Consider the following 15800-nt stretch of genomic DNA (forward strand, 5'->3'; position numbering starts at 1 on the left):
AGAATAACTATTACGTTATTCTTGAACTTCGCCAGCTTCTTTAGATACCGAAATCGGTCTAGCTTGCTGGATCTGTGGCGCTTGTTTTGATTGCATACAGCTTCGAGCTACAGATTCGAATAGCCTATAAAAGATATGTCATTTTCGGTCACTTTCTGAAGGCCAAACAACAACAAACTGCACCTATGTTAGCACTATTCATAAAATCAATTCATACAATACATACTTTTCTATTTCTGGGGCACAATGTACAAAGCTATGAGACCAAAATTTATAAATTGGATTTTTAATCAATTCAATAAATGTTATCAATAGCCCCCAAGGATGTGGTCTATTCACTATAAGTCGTTCCAGCAATACCCTGCAATTTTTACAGTAATGGTTACCGCAATGATCACAATAATCAAATATAAGTCAATTAACCAACCTAGTAATTTGCTCTTGAATAGCTTCAGAATTTGCTTCCATAAATAAGTACAGTAGAGTACAACTAAAGTAATGCGTATGGCTATTCGGATAACGAAGCTGATTGCAAATCGCATTTATAAACAAATATCGACCTACGCGTCAAAGGAAACATTGTAAGTATTATACAGTCTTAGATTAATAATACCTTATATGAAAAACAGAATTAAAATAACCTTCGTTATCTAGAACGGCAAGATTCTGAAAAATATCCATGTGAGCAGAATGAGTAATGGTCGATAAAGAAATAGATAAATTTTTGTTTCGAATAAATTGAATTGCTTGAGTTCCAACATATAGCACCAGAGCGTTTATCAAAGGCATATTATAACGCGTTCCTGGCTCAGAAGGCATCTACAAAAGTTGATAGTGACAATACCATATAAATGACTACGTATAGTAGGATAACGAACAGTGACAAACTTTACAGTGCTAGTTAGTACCTGAACTGCACTTCTCATTTCAGACAAGAAAGTCACTGGTTGACGATTTTTCAAGTAAGAATCTAAATCCTATAAATAAGTGAAAGACATCATAAGATCACAAGCAATGTTAATCAACGTGATATTCCGTTATTGCTCCTACTTTTCTAAATGTCTGAGGTTGAATGGCAGCAGTGAAGTTGTTCAGTACGCGAGGAGCGTGATTTATTTCTGGCAACATGTCAACCTGAATGTTCAAAATATTAAAATTTTGGATAAACAGAAAATAAGTGCAAATCAAATTAAACTATGCTATTGAATAAATTCACTCAAACCTTCAGATTTGGGCCAAACGGATCAGGCAATCGCATGCTTCGCGGATATGCACTTAATATTAAATTTTTCAATTGAATACAATTTGGAGGGATCACATCGCAAAATGCAAAATGGCATTCACATAAGAATTCAGGAAAATCATGTAACAGTACAAGTAAAACCCGCAAGGTTCCCTATCATAACGCGAACAAAATAACATTCGATGGTAAACATGCGTTAGTTTCAATGCTTAAAGTTACACTAAGGGCGTTAATAAATACCTTATAAAGAAGTTGAGTCTGTTTCGCTAGTTCGGCATTGCGTAGAAATGGAGCTAGGAATTTGAATAAGTCAAGTAGCAACTGCTGAAAATGTGCCCATCCCTACACCGGTAAAATTATCAGCATTAAAACAGAGCAAATTATATTAACGATATAATAACGTTAACACTATACACTAAACTATATAACGATACCTTCTGCTGGGAAGTGCCTAGTAATCGAGATATCATTATTCTGTGAGATACTAATTCTAACCAAGAATAAGAGAAACCTGGCACCCTATGCGGTCGGAGTGCATGCAACATATTGCTATAATAAACAATCATAAAAGCATAAATGGTAATGAATAGTCCGAAAGGCTTATTTTGAACGTTAAAAGGCAACAAATCGATTACCAAAGTGCAGAAAGAATTGCGGAATTTAAATTTTCTAAAACTTGATCAACCCCGTTAAGTTCCTCAAGCAACATCACCAAAATACGATGATACGGCAGTTGATGAAAATCAGCATGACGCATGTCATGATCTTGCATCAAGACTCCCGCAATGAGTCCAAGTATCTAGTATTAAACATATTAATGACACAGATGATTCAAGGGTGTGAACAAGTACAAATATACAAATACACGCAGTACTCAAGCCAAACCTTGTTGAGCATACTAATTTTGCTATTGCTAGGTTCGCCAGCATGTTTTACGATTAGGACTACCAATCGGCCAAACGCATCTAAAGTTTGAAACAACTTGATTCGAGAATGCGCATTCTGTGTCTTTAAAAAAGAATCGTTCCTCAATTAAGCTATTATGTTAGAAGATATCAATAGTACGTACAATAAATATACTAACCACGTCGTGAAGATTTCTATAAGTCAACTCTACGCAAATTTCCACACTCACACGGATAAATCTTAGTAGCATCTCATCATTTTTGAGCATACCATGTTGATGTAGCTATCGCAAATATATTTAATAGCAAATCAAGAGAAGTCATTAAAATCTTACATGTCAGATAACTAAGCAAAATACCTGGTTAGCAAAAACTGCAAACGCCCTCTCGCTATCTCTTCCAGATACTGGTTGAAGGTATAACCTGACCCATTCACGTAACAAAAATTCAGTCTTTTCAAATAGAGCTGCTTGATCACTATCTCCAGGATTTCCTCGTACGATAGAACTTGCAGCAGGAAGACTGCTTGGAGTTTCATGGCTAGGATTAGATCGTACTGGCGTATCTTCTTCCCTACTTTGTCTGTTAGGTTGCGCAATACGATTTAATGTCTCTAAAGTTCGATAAAAGTCTGACTCTTTGATGTTATCTTGTGGGTCATTTAAAAATTTGCCAATTAATTGCAACGCAAAACTTGCAACAGTATAGTTACTGCTATTATTTATAGACTGCGCCAAGTACGAATCAAAATCTTTCATAACAACCAATCGACTACGGATCAAGATCTCTACTGCTTCAACATTCCAACGATATTCTTCTCGGCATTCGCAAATAAATCTAGTTATACATTTTGCTGTCCAAGCCGGACCACAAGCTTTTGGATCTTGTAACGCTTTTAACAGCATCACATGACCAGCCCTAAATCGCATATTTAGTTCAGATTCTGAAGCCACCAGAAGTTCCATAAGATTTTCTACACACTATTAAAAATATAAGTTTCACAAAATTAAAAATATTATGAGATAAAGCTTGAAATACAGAAAAGAGTTACCTTAGTGATTAATGATGTAAGTTCTGTTCCATTTTGATTCATTCTTATTTGTACTACAGCATCAAGTAATGAACGCAATGCAAGAACTTGAGGTTTCGGACTAGTATTCTTGAGTGCAATAAGATGGTGTTGTAATTCAGATCCGCACTCGTCCAGGATAATATTTAATTCGTCGGTTGGATTTGATGGCTAAAGGAGAAAGTAGTTAAACTTTTATAGCAGATAGATCATAAATGTTAGTATATCTCAATCAGCTAGAATCCCTTTATTTCCTTACTTGTGATAAAGCTGTCAGCTCAGGAAATCCTTGAGAAATAGCAATTGTAGAATCGGTTATTGGAGCAAAACCAGGAACATTTTTAGCAAAATCGTCATAGATAGTCTGCTTTTGTGATCCCGGGCCACCGACCTAAGTTTTTAGTTCAAGAACAAGAATTATTAGATCCAACCCAAAGTAAAAGTATTCTACTACAATGTACATATATTACTTTCAATCGGATTGCTTCAGGCATTCGTTCCGCCTGGTATTGTAAAACAGCATGATCGTAATAACGTCGACCTTCACTGCGTGCATGCTTTCTTATTTCGAATTCCTAAAGTTAGTTGTTATAAAATAACAATTAACTAAATGATTTGGACAAGTTTGTGTTATTCATAAACTTACCGCAGCTAATGCTTTATTAATTTCTAAGAGAGCTTTGTCAACCGCAGACTTTTGTACGAAAGCACACGCATGTTCGGTATTTTCATTAGCAATTATCGTTGCAGCCTCTTCTATTATATCTTTCATGTTTGAAGTATTCTACAAAATTTTTGAAGAAAAATAGATCAATTCTAACGATAATAATCGCATTCATTGTATGGCGATCAGAACCTACTCTTAAGTTAGACATAAAAGCAGATTTTAGATTGTTAGAAATGGCCATATGTAGCGCTTCACGACAGGTAATCAATGCCATGCCAGCAGTGAAGTAGCGTAACATATTATGAGACCCTGTTTTAAGATGGGTTTCGTCAGGGTCTAAGGCAAAATCCTATAGTAACGAAATAGCCACATTAATATATAACGGTAAAATAACTAGAACACGTTGAATTAAAAATATAAAGATAATATTTTACCTTCTTTATTAGTTTTTCTACGGTATTTATTACAATTTTGATAGAGCGCTCAGCAACAGGAAGGAGTAATTCTTGAACTGCACGTTCTATAGCGACTTTTACATAGCTTTTTAAATGCGGATTTTGTTGAAATAGGCGCAACTAATAATATACCGTTTAACAGTAATGTTATTACTCTAAATTTTTTGTATTAGTCTTTTTACTACTACAAGATATAATATTCATAACATGTAAATTATCAGTACCTGATTATTTATGACTATACCAGATGATAATCCGGCAACTGTCGCACTTAATTTGTTATAATTGATCGAAGGCGGGGGATGAGTTCCTTCATTCGGAATCACATGTTGAATTTGTTGCTGACCGCCTATAAAATCCACCACGTTATTAAGTAATTGCAATATATAAGTTACTTCACCACTGAAAAATACAAATTTACCATTCTTGGGTCCTTTCATTGGATTATCAAGCTGATGACGTTTTAGTCTATTCAATCTCTCTGGATCTTGCAATACGTCAAATTTCGGTATATCCTATGACAGTTCAAATTTTGTGTTCTCAAAATTAAGATAGCGTATAATTGTAATATAAAAACTCGGCTACCCTCAGACATTTATTTCATAAATGCTTTACTAACCTCAATGGCAATATTTAAATTCTTACACAATATTTCCACTTCGAATTTAATATTTAGCTACATGTAGCCAAGAAGATAAAAATTACATTACGATCGTATGTCAGGTGAAGTTAAATTTAAATCGTATATAAATATCATTTATTACGTACAGATACGCTAATAATTATTGACTTACCTTTAGATTTGGTACTTGATGAATTTCAACTAATACACCCAAAATAGCCATTATCCAGGGACAAGGGGGTTTAAATACCTGATGTCAACGTACGCACGAAAAATTTACACAATATTCAAACACAAATATAAAAGAAACTATAACAAACATTCTCGAGGATTTCACTAATTGTTGTGTTTTCTTACCCTACTTTGATTTACGCTATCGAGTACTTTAGTAACGAACGGAATAACAAATAGCATCTCCTATAAATGATAAAATAGTAGCCATTTAGATTAAACTACAATGACACTACCGTGACTGTATATGCTATCTATCACAAAATATTTTAGTCACCTGTTCACCCTTAAAGTAAGCCTCAATCAAAAGAGATTTGATATCCATTTCCTAGCAGCAAAACATTAAATTTAGTTAAAGTATAAACGCCATTAAAATTACAAGTTAAAAACATACATACTTTATACAAGATTGGTTTATTACGTGCCAACGTTAAAATCCCAAGCCAATGGCCCAAATTTTTCAATATCACACGATCAGAATATTCATTTGAATTCTTTTCCATTTTTAGCAAAACCTTTAAATAAAATAAATTGTACCTAACTATTAAAATTTGTAGAAAATTAAAGAAAAACATTCTTATTATTAAAGAATATATTTTACCTTAATATTTCTATAGGTCTCATGCAATACATCTTGATACAACTCTTTCGAATTATACGCTTCAACGACTGACGAGTAAAGAGTATGAAAATTATGTTCAATACTGACTCGCCTCATAACTAAATAACGACTAAACCATAGTCTGTATTTAGCCCCAACCAATCCTTTTAGTTCTTCGCACTATTCAGAATGTAAAGATTTAAAATAGTATTTATTATAGTTCACGGTATAAGAACGTTGTATAGTGCTACACTGTAATATATTCTAGAATATCATCTAATAGTGACGCATAGCAAGGGATACTACATTACTTAATACCGCTATTATGTTCATATATAGTGTAAATATATATACATAACTTAACATAAATGTACGTAAGTATGCATATTGATAAAAAATTGACTAGTACTGCACATTTACTCATAGTATTAAATAGTGATAACTTTATTTATGAACATTATACTACTAAGATGTACCTTAAATTTAACGTTTGAATTAGATAAATTGTTAAAGATGAAATGGAATTTATCCTGAGTAGCATTCGGAGGTTGCTCGAACGGAACATCAATCGCAGCCAGGAGAGTACCAATATTGGTAGCACCGGCGATGGATAGTGTTTGTTCAACAGGTGGTTTCATAACTGTTGATATCACCGGCTTCGTTCCAGAATCTGACATGCTAGATGACACCTGTGCTAATACCTGAGTATTTTGTTCAGAGTCTTCAGTAGTAGCTGGTTGTACAGGAGGCTCTTGAGATTGTTTGCCATATTCTACATAAGCAACCAACGCAGGAGGAAATTCACGAAAGTGAGGAATAACAGCAAGATGATCACAATATTTTGGATAATCTTTTAATCTATTTTTAAATCTGTCCAAAGCTGTAATACCAAATTTATGCATTTTACTATTTGGAGGCTTTTTTAACGCTTCTAAAACATATCTTAGCGCTACGCCTAAATCCATATAAGTCACCAAACCCTGCTCTATAATTCCACCAAATAAGACTGCCGTAGTATGCAACTCCAAATCAGGATACTGCGGAAAATATTTATATTCTTCGATTAAATTACGTAACATACAATGGAAGATATCATTTTCCTTTTTTACAGTTGAATCTTTGAATTTTTTCAATAAACTCAACATTTCATTAATAGAAATTGTAGGTTCTGGAAGACGATTGTATAATTTTTGAAAGTAAGCGTTAGCTTCATCTTCTACGCTCTTAGTAAAAGTATTATCTGCACCTGACCATACAGCTGATAAATCGGAAACTGTAGGATGCGATTGAGGGTTTGAACTTGATGGCTGATTGATGACCGAAGCCTTAGTTTCACTAGGTTTTGGAATATTAATCGCCTGAGATGGTTTCTTTGTATGCATAGGAGTATGATTAGCGATCATAAGCTTAACCGCTTTCGTGTTCTCCTCATCGATACTTCCTAACTGACTTTGTAGAACGATTAACATAGTTGTAACAGTATCTGTCGGTAAAATAGCACTCTTAGGTAAATCTCTTCCACTATTTTGCGAGATTAGCAAAGAAGGCGCTCTTCTATCTAGAAATGAAATGCAAGCTCGAATGAATTCATCTTTATGTTCTTTCATCTTGTCGGTCATCCATTTATCTAATTTTAGGTACTCTCGTCTAGCGGCTAATGCCGCTAAATCGATTACAAAGGGGAAAGGACCAGTATTAAGCAAAAGAGATAGAGCCTTGAGATCCTGTGAAACATCTAGTATTCTCGATAGTCTTGTTTGATCAAAAGGATCGTCTTGCATATACCAATTCGCCATACAATGCAAAATCAATTGACGAATAGATGCTGACTGTCCCTGACCATGCCATGCGTAGTGAAGAACACTTGAAGAGTTTGGGTGATTGCCTAAGAAAACGGGCATAATCATTGCAACTAATTCGTTTCTTAGTGTATGCCAAGTAGGGTTAGTTTGCAGTAAAGATAACAAAAGAACATCAGGGCAAATTTTTGCTGGGTAAGCAAATAATGATAGTACCCGATCGTAGTGGCCACATTCGCCAAGTCTTAGCAATGTTTCTACTAAATTTAGTGACTGCCAATTTGCGATATGTTTATTTCCCTCTTCTGGAGGAGCCTTTAATATATCAGTAACAACGGTATGACATGGATAATCTCCAAAGCACAATACTTCAGGGTGACGCAGTGACTGCTCAATGAATGATAGCTGGCCTTCAGTATTCTTCCAATTTCGATAAATGAGATCTATTGGAAATGTATCCTGCTGACCAATACGATAGGCATGTAAAATTAAACGGAGTCCTTCTACATCAGAGATAACAAACCCAGGATAATCTAGCTTAGCAATTACTTCCATCCAGTTCATGGACGGGACTACATCTTTAACAGCTTCAATAAAGACAGTAACATTCCAAGAATTACTAGATGATGATAAATCTTGCTGTTTTTCCTTTTCCCAGGAATTAGTATTATTAGTTAAATTTTGGATGGGCATCTGATCAGCAGCATTACATGTTCGAATCATTATTCCAAGTACTTTTGCGACTGCAGCCGGTTTCAAAGTCTCGTAAGGTATCAAATCTAATACTTTCTTTGCCTCTTCGATGCTATAGTTATTAGATTTATTTGTTAATGATATCATTTTGACACATTCAGGATAACAACGCACTAATAAATTAAATATATTTATTGATAAGTCTGTATAAACCTCGCACAGCAACCATAACCAATTTCTGCCATGATATCACATAGTTCATCTTTTATCTAAGATTATAGAGGTGAAGGTAACAAATCGCATATATCGTTAAGGCAAGAATGACTTCAAATTACTAAATCAACTTATACGCATTCTTACCGGAATACTACTAAAACCAGTAGATTTTAATAAATTTCTGAAATAAAAAAGTTACACTGTGAAATGTGATACTCTACATTTTAGTATATACGCAATTTCTATTTACATATCGCTGTCAGTTGTCGTATAGTCATGGTACAGTAGTGGATCGAGAAGGATTGGTACTCTGTCTCTTGGAAAGTCTATCAATTGATATAAAGTTTAAACCATAAGAGTCAATTTCCAAAGTAAACTTTTCTATGATAGCGCTAACAATCTATGTAATCATTATTTCAACTTAAAAGCATCTTACTGTCACTTAAAATTGTTTAACTAGCTTATTTATAAGATCTTTCAAGTTGAATATTACTAACAACAATTATGCGTATACGATACCTTGTCTTAACATCTCAATAAAAGCGTCTGCTTGGGTATTACTAATTCCGGTTTTTTCTGAAGAGTTATCAATGATATAGCAGAGTAGCTGATGTATCACTTCTACTGCTATATCACCTAGGCCATCTTCGTTGCTACCAACATCTGATGATATAACAAATTTGGTAAAAGACAGATTAAATTGTAAATATATTGTTAGCATGTAACTCTACTTGGGTAATTTTACTGATAACTGGCGATTCATCCAACTACTATTGCTATATGCAAATTATACAATTTCTACACGTTGTATTACGCAACTCTTCAATGCTAAGTTGTGAAATAAATTTAAAGAAAGGTACTATCATATGCAGATTTAAAGTAACACAGACTCGAAAAGCTCATATACACGTATCATCTTACCGGAATCAATGTAAGACTGTAACAGTTCTGGTAATTTTTCCTTTAAAAACCTTTCCGCTAAAATAAATTAGAAGGGATAATATTACTGTATCATTCCATACTAAACCATTCACTTAAACGACACAAAAAAAAATCTTAACCCTAACAGATAAGCAATATTATTATTATCTGTAGACTATACCTTGTGTTTTCAGTTCAATATTAGATGCATGGATTAAGCCCAACCCTATTACAATCTATTTTAATTACAGTTTTAATAATTAATATTGATACTATGACAATCGTGTTTAAGAAATCAAACATTTATCTTGCAGACATAAAAGTAGCCAAGATTAGTGTAAGGTACCTCTTGAATTTTGCTTAGTTTCAAAACTTGGCTTATTCGGGATAATAACTGAGGTGACGGTTGAAGGCTCTGAAAGTAATGAACATGATAATTTAGAATGGGAATAAAAATGTTGTAGTATGATATTCAAATGTTCATTAATCCAGAATGTAGATTTTCAATCGGATTCAAGTCAATTTTGATAGTTAATACTTTTTTCAATCCATCATCCTTCAATCCAGTTTTGGCACATACGTCTATAACGTTGCAACGTACAGTTTAATTTATCATTTATTAATGCTCACCTTTTGTTTGGGCAAAGGTTCATCTATGGCGTAGCTTAAGATAGTTGCTACATTAGCTTTTGTAACTAAACCGCTACACTCTTGCGATAACAGCTGGATCTAGATAAAGATACACGAAGATAACATTATGCCACTAGAAATAACGGTAGTTCTTTATCATGTATCGTCCTGGTTAAAAGGTCGATTCCTTGTACTGAATTTTAAATAAAACGTCTAATTGTACTTGTCAGTATGTATCAGTTCAAATCAGTCAACATCAGGCGGCCACTTAATGTGAAAAGTAGATCATGGCTTGATGAGCAATTGCCAGCTTGGAATAACAAATTTGCGTGCTAACATCACTCTTTATTGTTGGTATTTCTTTTATTGCTGACCTCTACGCTGTAGTTTTACTTACAGCTTAGTTCTATTTTTTAGCGACTTAGAACATTACATGTTCACATAATAGCTATTGTATAGTACAGCGGAGGATAAGAGTGTACAGTAAATAGCACGGTTGATTGCTGATACAATTGGTGTAGACGACTACTAAGCTGTTATGTATAGCACTACTGTGCCGTCAACTATTACTATTGCAGCCGAGAGGTACTCATACATACAATACTACAATTTACTCACGTAAATTTGGCAACAGTTTTGATAGAACTGCAACACAAAGACAAAAGATACCCAGCTAGTTTTACTGTATAACATAATAATTTTATGATTTCTACTCTGCTTCCCTTCATTTCGACGTGATTCATTACTGATTTACTGTACAGTATCCCACTCGTTGCAGGCTTGCAATTGGTGATTGATGAGAAAATGGAATGTTCAAATTGATAGAGAAGTATTGACTAAGGACAGCATTATACGTTACATACTATAAAATATAGCATACCTGATAGAAATCTTTACCGCTACCTTTATTATCCGCGTTGAAATCAATTTGTGAGAATAAAACACGGTACAAATGTTTCTCCGCTTCGGTGCCATAGCGTTCAACAAGCTATAGATACATATTAAGAAAACAGAAGAGAAATTGAGATGTAATATTGTATGTCCAGATTCAGTTACGCATCATTTTTTTGCTTCTCCACTAGGCAATACTGTAGTAACAACAGTATTCCTGGGACAGTCTAGATATTAAGAGGATTTCACAATTTCATTCTCATACTACCCAGTGATGGCGTGATAGCGTACAAGTAGTAATATTTAGCTGCAAGATTTGTGCCATGAAATACTAATAATTATTACATAGAGAATTGCTGTAATTATAGTCTCCATTGCCTATCTTGGTAGCCGGCATTGAACGAGTGACTTTGAAGATTGAATCGATTACTACAGTATGAAGTTGCAGTTACAGAATTACGTACAGTACTGTACTCTGGTTCTAGTGTCTACAGTACTGTACAACTACGGACACTCAAAGTGTACTGTACACTGTACAGTACTGTACGCGTACTGTACGCCCAGTACGGCCAGTCTACAACACGACTGGATTTGAACATACCGTGCCCTGTACAGTACACTATAGTTCAGTACTAAATCCATAAGCTTCATGCCTAAAATGGGTCCGCAAAAATGCTGGAAAAAAACGGAATAGCTAGCGATGATCAAGTGTATAACATGTATGAAGAAATGACTTTTGGCATCCACTATTCTTTGACTCTACAGTAATAACAAAACAAAGATGAACACAAATTCTTGGCAGTAGAATCGCTGTTTCCCTACTAATAATATAGCTACGGTTTTCTTAATGTCAGGCCTCGGATTTGAACTCACTTGATTCACAGGATATATATTCTCATGTACTGTACAGTATGTGCACTTTACTTCAAAGCTGTGAACAAAACAATATACAATAGACAGGAACAGTATAGTATGTATGTGTAGGAATCATTGACATTAAGAGATCGCAGAGAATCTTGAACGATAAAATCTATTTGAAGTTACATTATGTGGGGGATAGACATGTTGTAATATACATATATATACGTCGCCAAGAAGATAAGTGTCAAAAGTGGTTCATTCACCAAAATTTCAATCAACTATACAGTACAGTACTGTGTAGCATGGACTACTCAATCTTACGGTAAAATTGAGTCATCCATGTGTGTGTAGTGTCTTGAAGTTAGCAGAGCCGTAGCTGTTTTCAAGAATCAAAATACGGCAGATAGGAATAAGCATCAAGATACGCGTGGTTGTACTACTCTATCTTGGCATAGCGTAAAGAAGTATAATACTCATCTAACCTAAAGAAGTAAATCGTTTGTAACCATCACCATTGCAATAACTGACAGTAAGCTATCCTCAAGATTGATGATTAGACTATGATTGCCACTTCTAAACACTACGAAACGTACACCACACAAGACAATAAACGGACCACTACAACAAGGTTGGCAAAGTTACGTACGGCAGTGCAATTGAGCTATCTTTATTATATCGTCGTATAAACGAATAACTCTCTAATCTAACCAACCTACACTTTGATCTTACTGCACAATTGGAATTGAAAAGATGGTCTATTGCCTATTACAAGCATATCAATCGAATATTGGGGTATAAAGGCCTTTGAACAAATGAGACAAAATTTGAATGCACGCAAGTACTCAACACTGTACCGTGTATATTGTATGTCCTATCGAAAATGTAGAATGTTTGTATGCATAAAAGTCAAATTAGGAAGCATTAGAGTAAAGTTAATGAACCTAGAATAGGCTGTAGTTGACAGAATGAAGCTATCTTCAATCCAAGAATGTAATACCGTTTATTGGTATTGGTAAGTTTGCATTTTCCAGTCAAAAATCATGCAAGTTCAAGTCTGTACTTTCACGCTTTAACGAATCTATGGTAAGATAGTAAGTAGACCGTACCTGAGCTAATTCAAGTGTGTGCGACTTGGCAGTTTTCTTATTTAAATTAGTTACCAAATGGGTAATTTGTGAAAGTGCTAAGGACAGTGGATCCGTGTCCACGACAAATGTCTAAAGGGAGTTTTATCACATTAATCCACTTTGATCCGTTGAACTCGATTGTAGTCAGTACAGTCATGGACTTCTACTGTACAGTACAGTAACTGTAATTGGGTAGTAAACGTGTCGACTTGGGTGTGGTTTACGATACTGTGAGCCAAACTTTTCACTGCGTAGTGGCCTGTACAGCATACAGTACTGTGTTTTCCACACACTGCGTGTACTGTACTGTACAGTACATTACCATATCCAGCATTACTGTACTGTAGTAGAAATTGCTGGTAGTACGGTAGAGTACTGTACTGTACAGTGTACAGTACAGTACTGAAAGCGTTGTCACTCTTCTCTTCCATTTTGTATTGTAATTACAGTACTGTACAGTACAGTACTGCACCGTGTACAGTGAAAAGTCTTCTGCTCCTAGTTTTGCCAACCAATACTGTCCAGTAGGCCCAGCCATAATAACCCCGATTACTCAGATTAGACCTGACTCAGACACTCAGCGTTAATAGCTTTGACAATAATGTACTGTATCATCGTTTAGGCTATTTACGCTGAGTATCTGAGAAATCGGGGTTATTATGGCTGGGCCTACTGTACAGTATCATTACTCATGCAATTCAAAAAGTCTTCTGCTCCTGGTTTTGCCAACCAATACTGTACAGTGTACAGTAATACGCAATCTGAGAAATCGGGGTTATTATGGCTGGGTCTACAGTGTACAGTACTGTATCCATTATTCATGCATTTCAAAAAGTCTTCTGCTCCTGGTTTTGCCAACCAATACTGTACAGTAAGCCCAGCCATAGTAACCCCGATTACTCAGATCAGACCTGACTCAGATACTCAGCGTTAATAGCTTTGACAATAATGTATCATCATTTAAGCTATTTACGCTGAGTATCTGAGAAATCGGGATTATTATGGCTGGGCCTACTGTACAGTATCATTACTCATGCAATTCAAAAAGTCTTCTGCTCCTGGTTTTGCCAACCAATACTGTACAGTGTACAGTAATACGCAATCTGAGAAATCGGGGTTATTATGGCTGGGCCTACAGTGTACTGTATGACCATTATTCATGCATTTCAAAAAGTCTTCTGCTCCTGGTTTTGCCAACCAATACTGTACAGTAAGCCCAGCCATAATAACCCCGATTACTCAGATTAGACCTGACTCAGATACTCAGCGTTAATAGCTTTGACAATAATGTATCATCGTTTAAGCTATTTACGCTGAGTATCTGAGTAATCGGGGTTATTATGGCTGGGCCTACTGTACTCTACAGTATCATTATTTATGCATTTCAAGAAGTTCATGGCCCTGTGTACTGTACAGTACAGTACAATACGCCAACATGCATGATGATGACTGCACTGGAATAAAAGCGTACAGTATTAATCAGCCGTGCCAAATGACAAAACTACTGCCAATATTAATTAATTTCAATTTCAATCTGGAATTTTATTTGATAAATCAATTGGATGGTTTTACTCTACAGTATCTCACAATTTAGGAAAATTTTCTCAATCTGATTCACATCGAAATCTTCAAGCCTTCAATCGAATTTTTCTAATCTCCTTTTCATTCATGAATATGTTTCTAATCAATAGGGTTGCTGCAAGTGTTTACTATACGGTTGTTCGTCAGAAATCAATTTCAATTGAATTCATTCACTATACTGTACAGCGCAGTGTACAATGGACTTTACTGTGTTTCGGCAATCAGCAGTTGGCAATGGATGAGGTACTGCACAGCAAGTCTCCATTTAACGTCAATTTGGTCGAGTCCCTAATTATAGTCCCTGATTATACAGTATATTACGTGTATAACATAGACATTACATAGATTGCATTACGTATATACTGTGTATATTATAGCACAGTAGTTCATTACTTCATTCATCCTGATTGTAAATTCTAAATTTTGAATAGGTAAAGTGTATATCCATATGCTTTATACATCGCCGTACGTTACGGCAAATAGTATAACATAGATATAAAAAAAATATATATATATATATAGCGAATAGCTACGGCACAGGTAGATAGCTGTATATTACGTAATATGCATGCCCATTGCGCCAATTTCTAGAATTGTCCTAGGAATTTCTCTGCACAAAACCAAAATAATGAGCGTAACACTGGCTGCAACGAAACTGCAAATATCTGCAGCTATTTTTTATTTTGCAGCAATGGCTAACTACAGAGTTGAAAACTCGACTCGAAAAAGCGAAAGAGAGCCTGTTTGGAAATTTGTTCGTGGCTGATGCTTGTCAGTTGTCACAGAGATCATTGATTGGAGATCTCGATGATGTGATTGCGACCAAGCGTAAAGCAGCAGTCGGCACTAGTACATTATTGGAAAGGATTGCAGACGGACGATAGCATTACTGTACCACTCCTTTGCTCAACTATCCATAATAGAAAGAGCAAATATGAATATGTATTTATTCGGGATTGCACTCATACCCATTTTTTAACCCGCTAATGTGCAGGGCATGTGCTACTTGCTGAGTCCAGAACGTATCCGTATTTTGCAGCACACTGCAAGATACTGTACTGTACAGTGTCCAATGTGCACACCACGGTCACTACAGTAGTGTCGAGGTTGATACTTGGACTGCATTACTACTACTGTACTGAGGGGTAGTCAATCCCGTTGGCACAGTACAGTACGGTACAGTGTACAGTGTACAGTATTTACATCCTGTCAGAGGAGTACTGTAACTGTACTGTATCAACATGAAGGAACTCAACAGTGAGCGAGCGAACCGAACCTTAAGGGGAGG

At 35.4% G+C, this 15800-nt stretch overlaps 1 protein-coding gene across 1 annotated transcript; it reads right to left on the reverse strand.

The window, feature by feature from the left end:
• Window positions 1-15: 15 nt before the first annotated feature.
• On the reverse strand, window positions 16-13012 carry TRIADDRAFT_23606 (uncharacterized protein; the record flags this gene model as incomplete). Its single annotated transcript, XM_002111941.1, has 37 exons — window positions 16-124; window positions 227-361; window positions 428-560; window positions 642-819; window positions 909-977; window positions 1051-1134; window positions 1223-1396; window positions 1484-1585; window positions 1678-1792; window positions 1879-2042; window positions 2129-2245; window positions 2331-2432; window positions 2508-3128; window positions 3200-3388; window positions 3477-3608; window positions 3688-3792; window positions 3864-4001; window positions 4078-4233; window positions 4319-4459; window positions 4564-4854; window positions 4959-5015; window positions 5134-5211; window positions 5319-5378; window positions 5470-5520; window positions 5591-5707; window positions 5794-5973; window positions 6270-8397; window positions 8499-8554; window positions 8646-8682; window positions 8752-8827; window positions 9021-9164; window positions 9423-9479; window positions 9604-9658; window positions 9769-9837; window positions 10053-10151; window positions 10933-11040; window positions 12911-13012. Coding segments are annotated over 37 exons (6729 nt in total), but the record flags the coding sequence as incomplete, so codon positions are not given.
• Window positions 13013-15800: the final 2788 nt, after the last annotated feature.

Source organism: Trichoplax adhaerens, genomic scaffold (assembly GCF_000150275.1).
Source record: "Trichoplax adhaerens TRIADscaffold_4 genomic scaffold, whole genome shotgun sequence".
Taxonomy (NCBI): domain Eukaryota; kingdom Metazoa; phylum Placozoa; class Uniplacotomia; order Trichoplacea; family Trichoplacidae; genus Trichoplax; species Trichoplax adhaerens.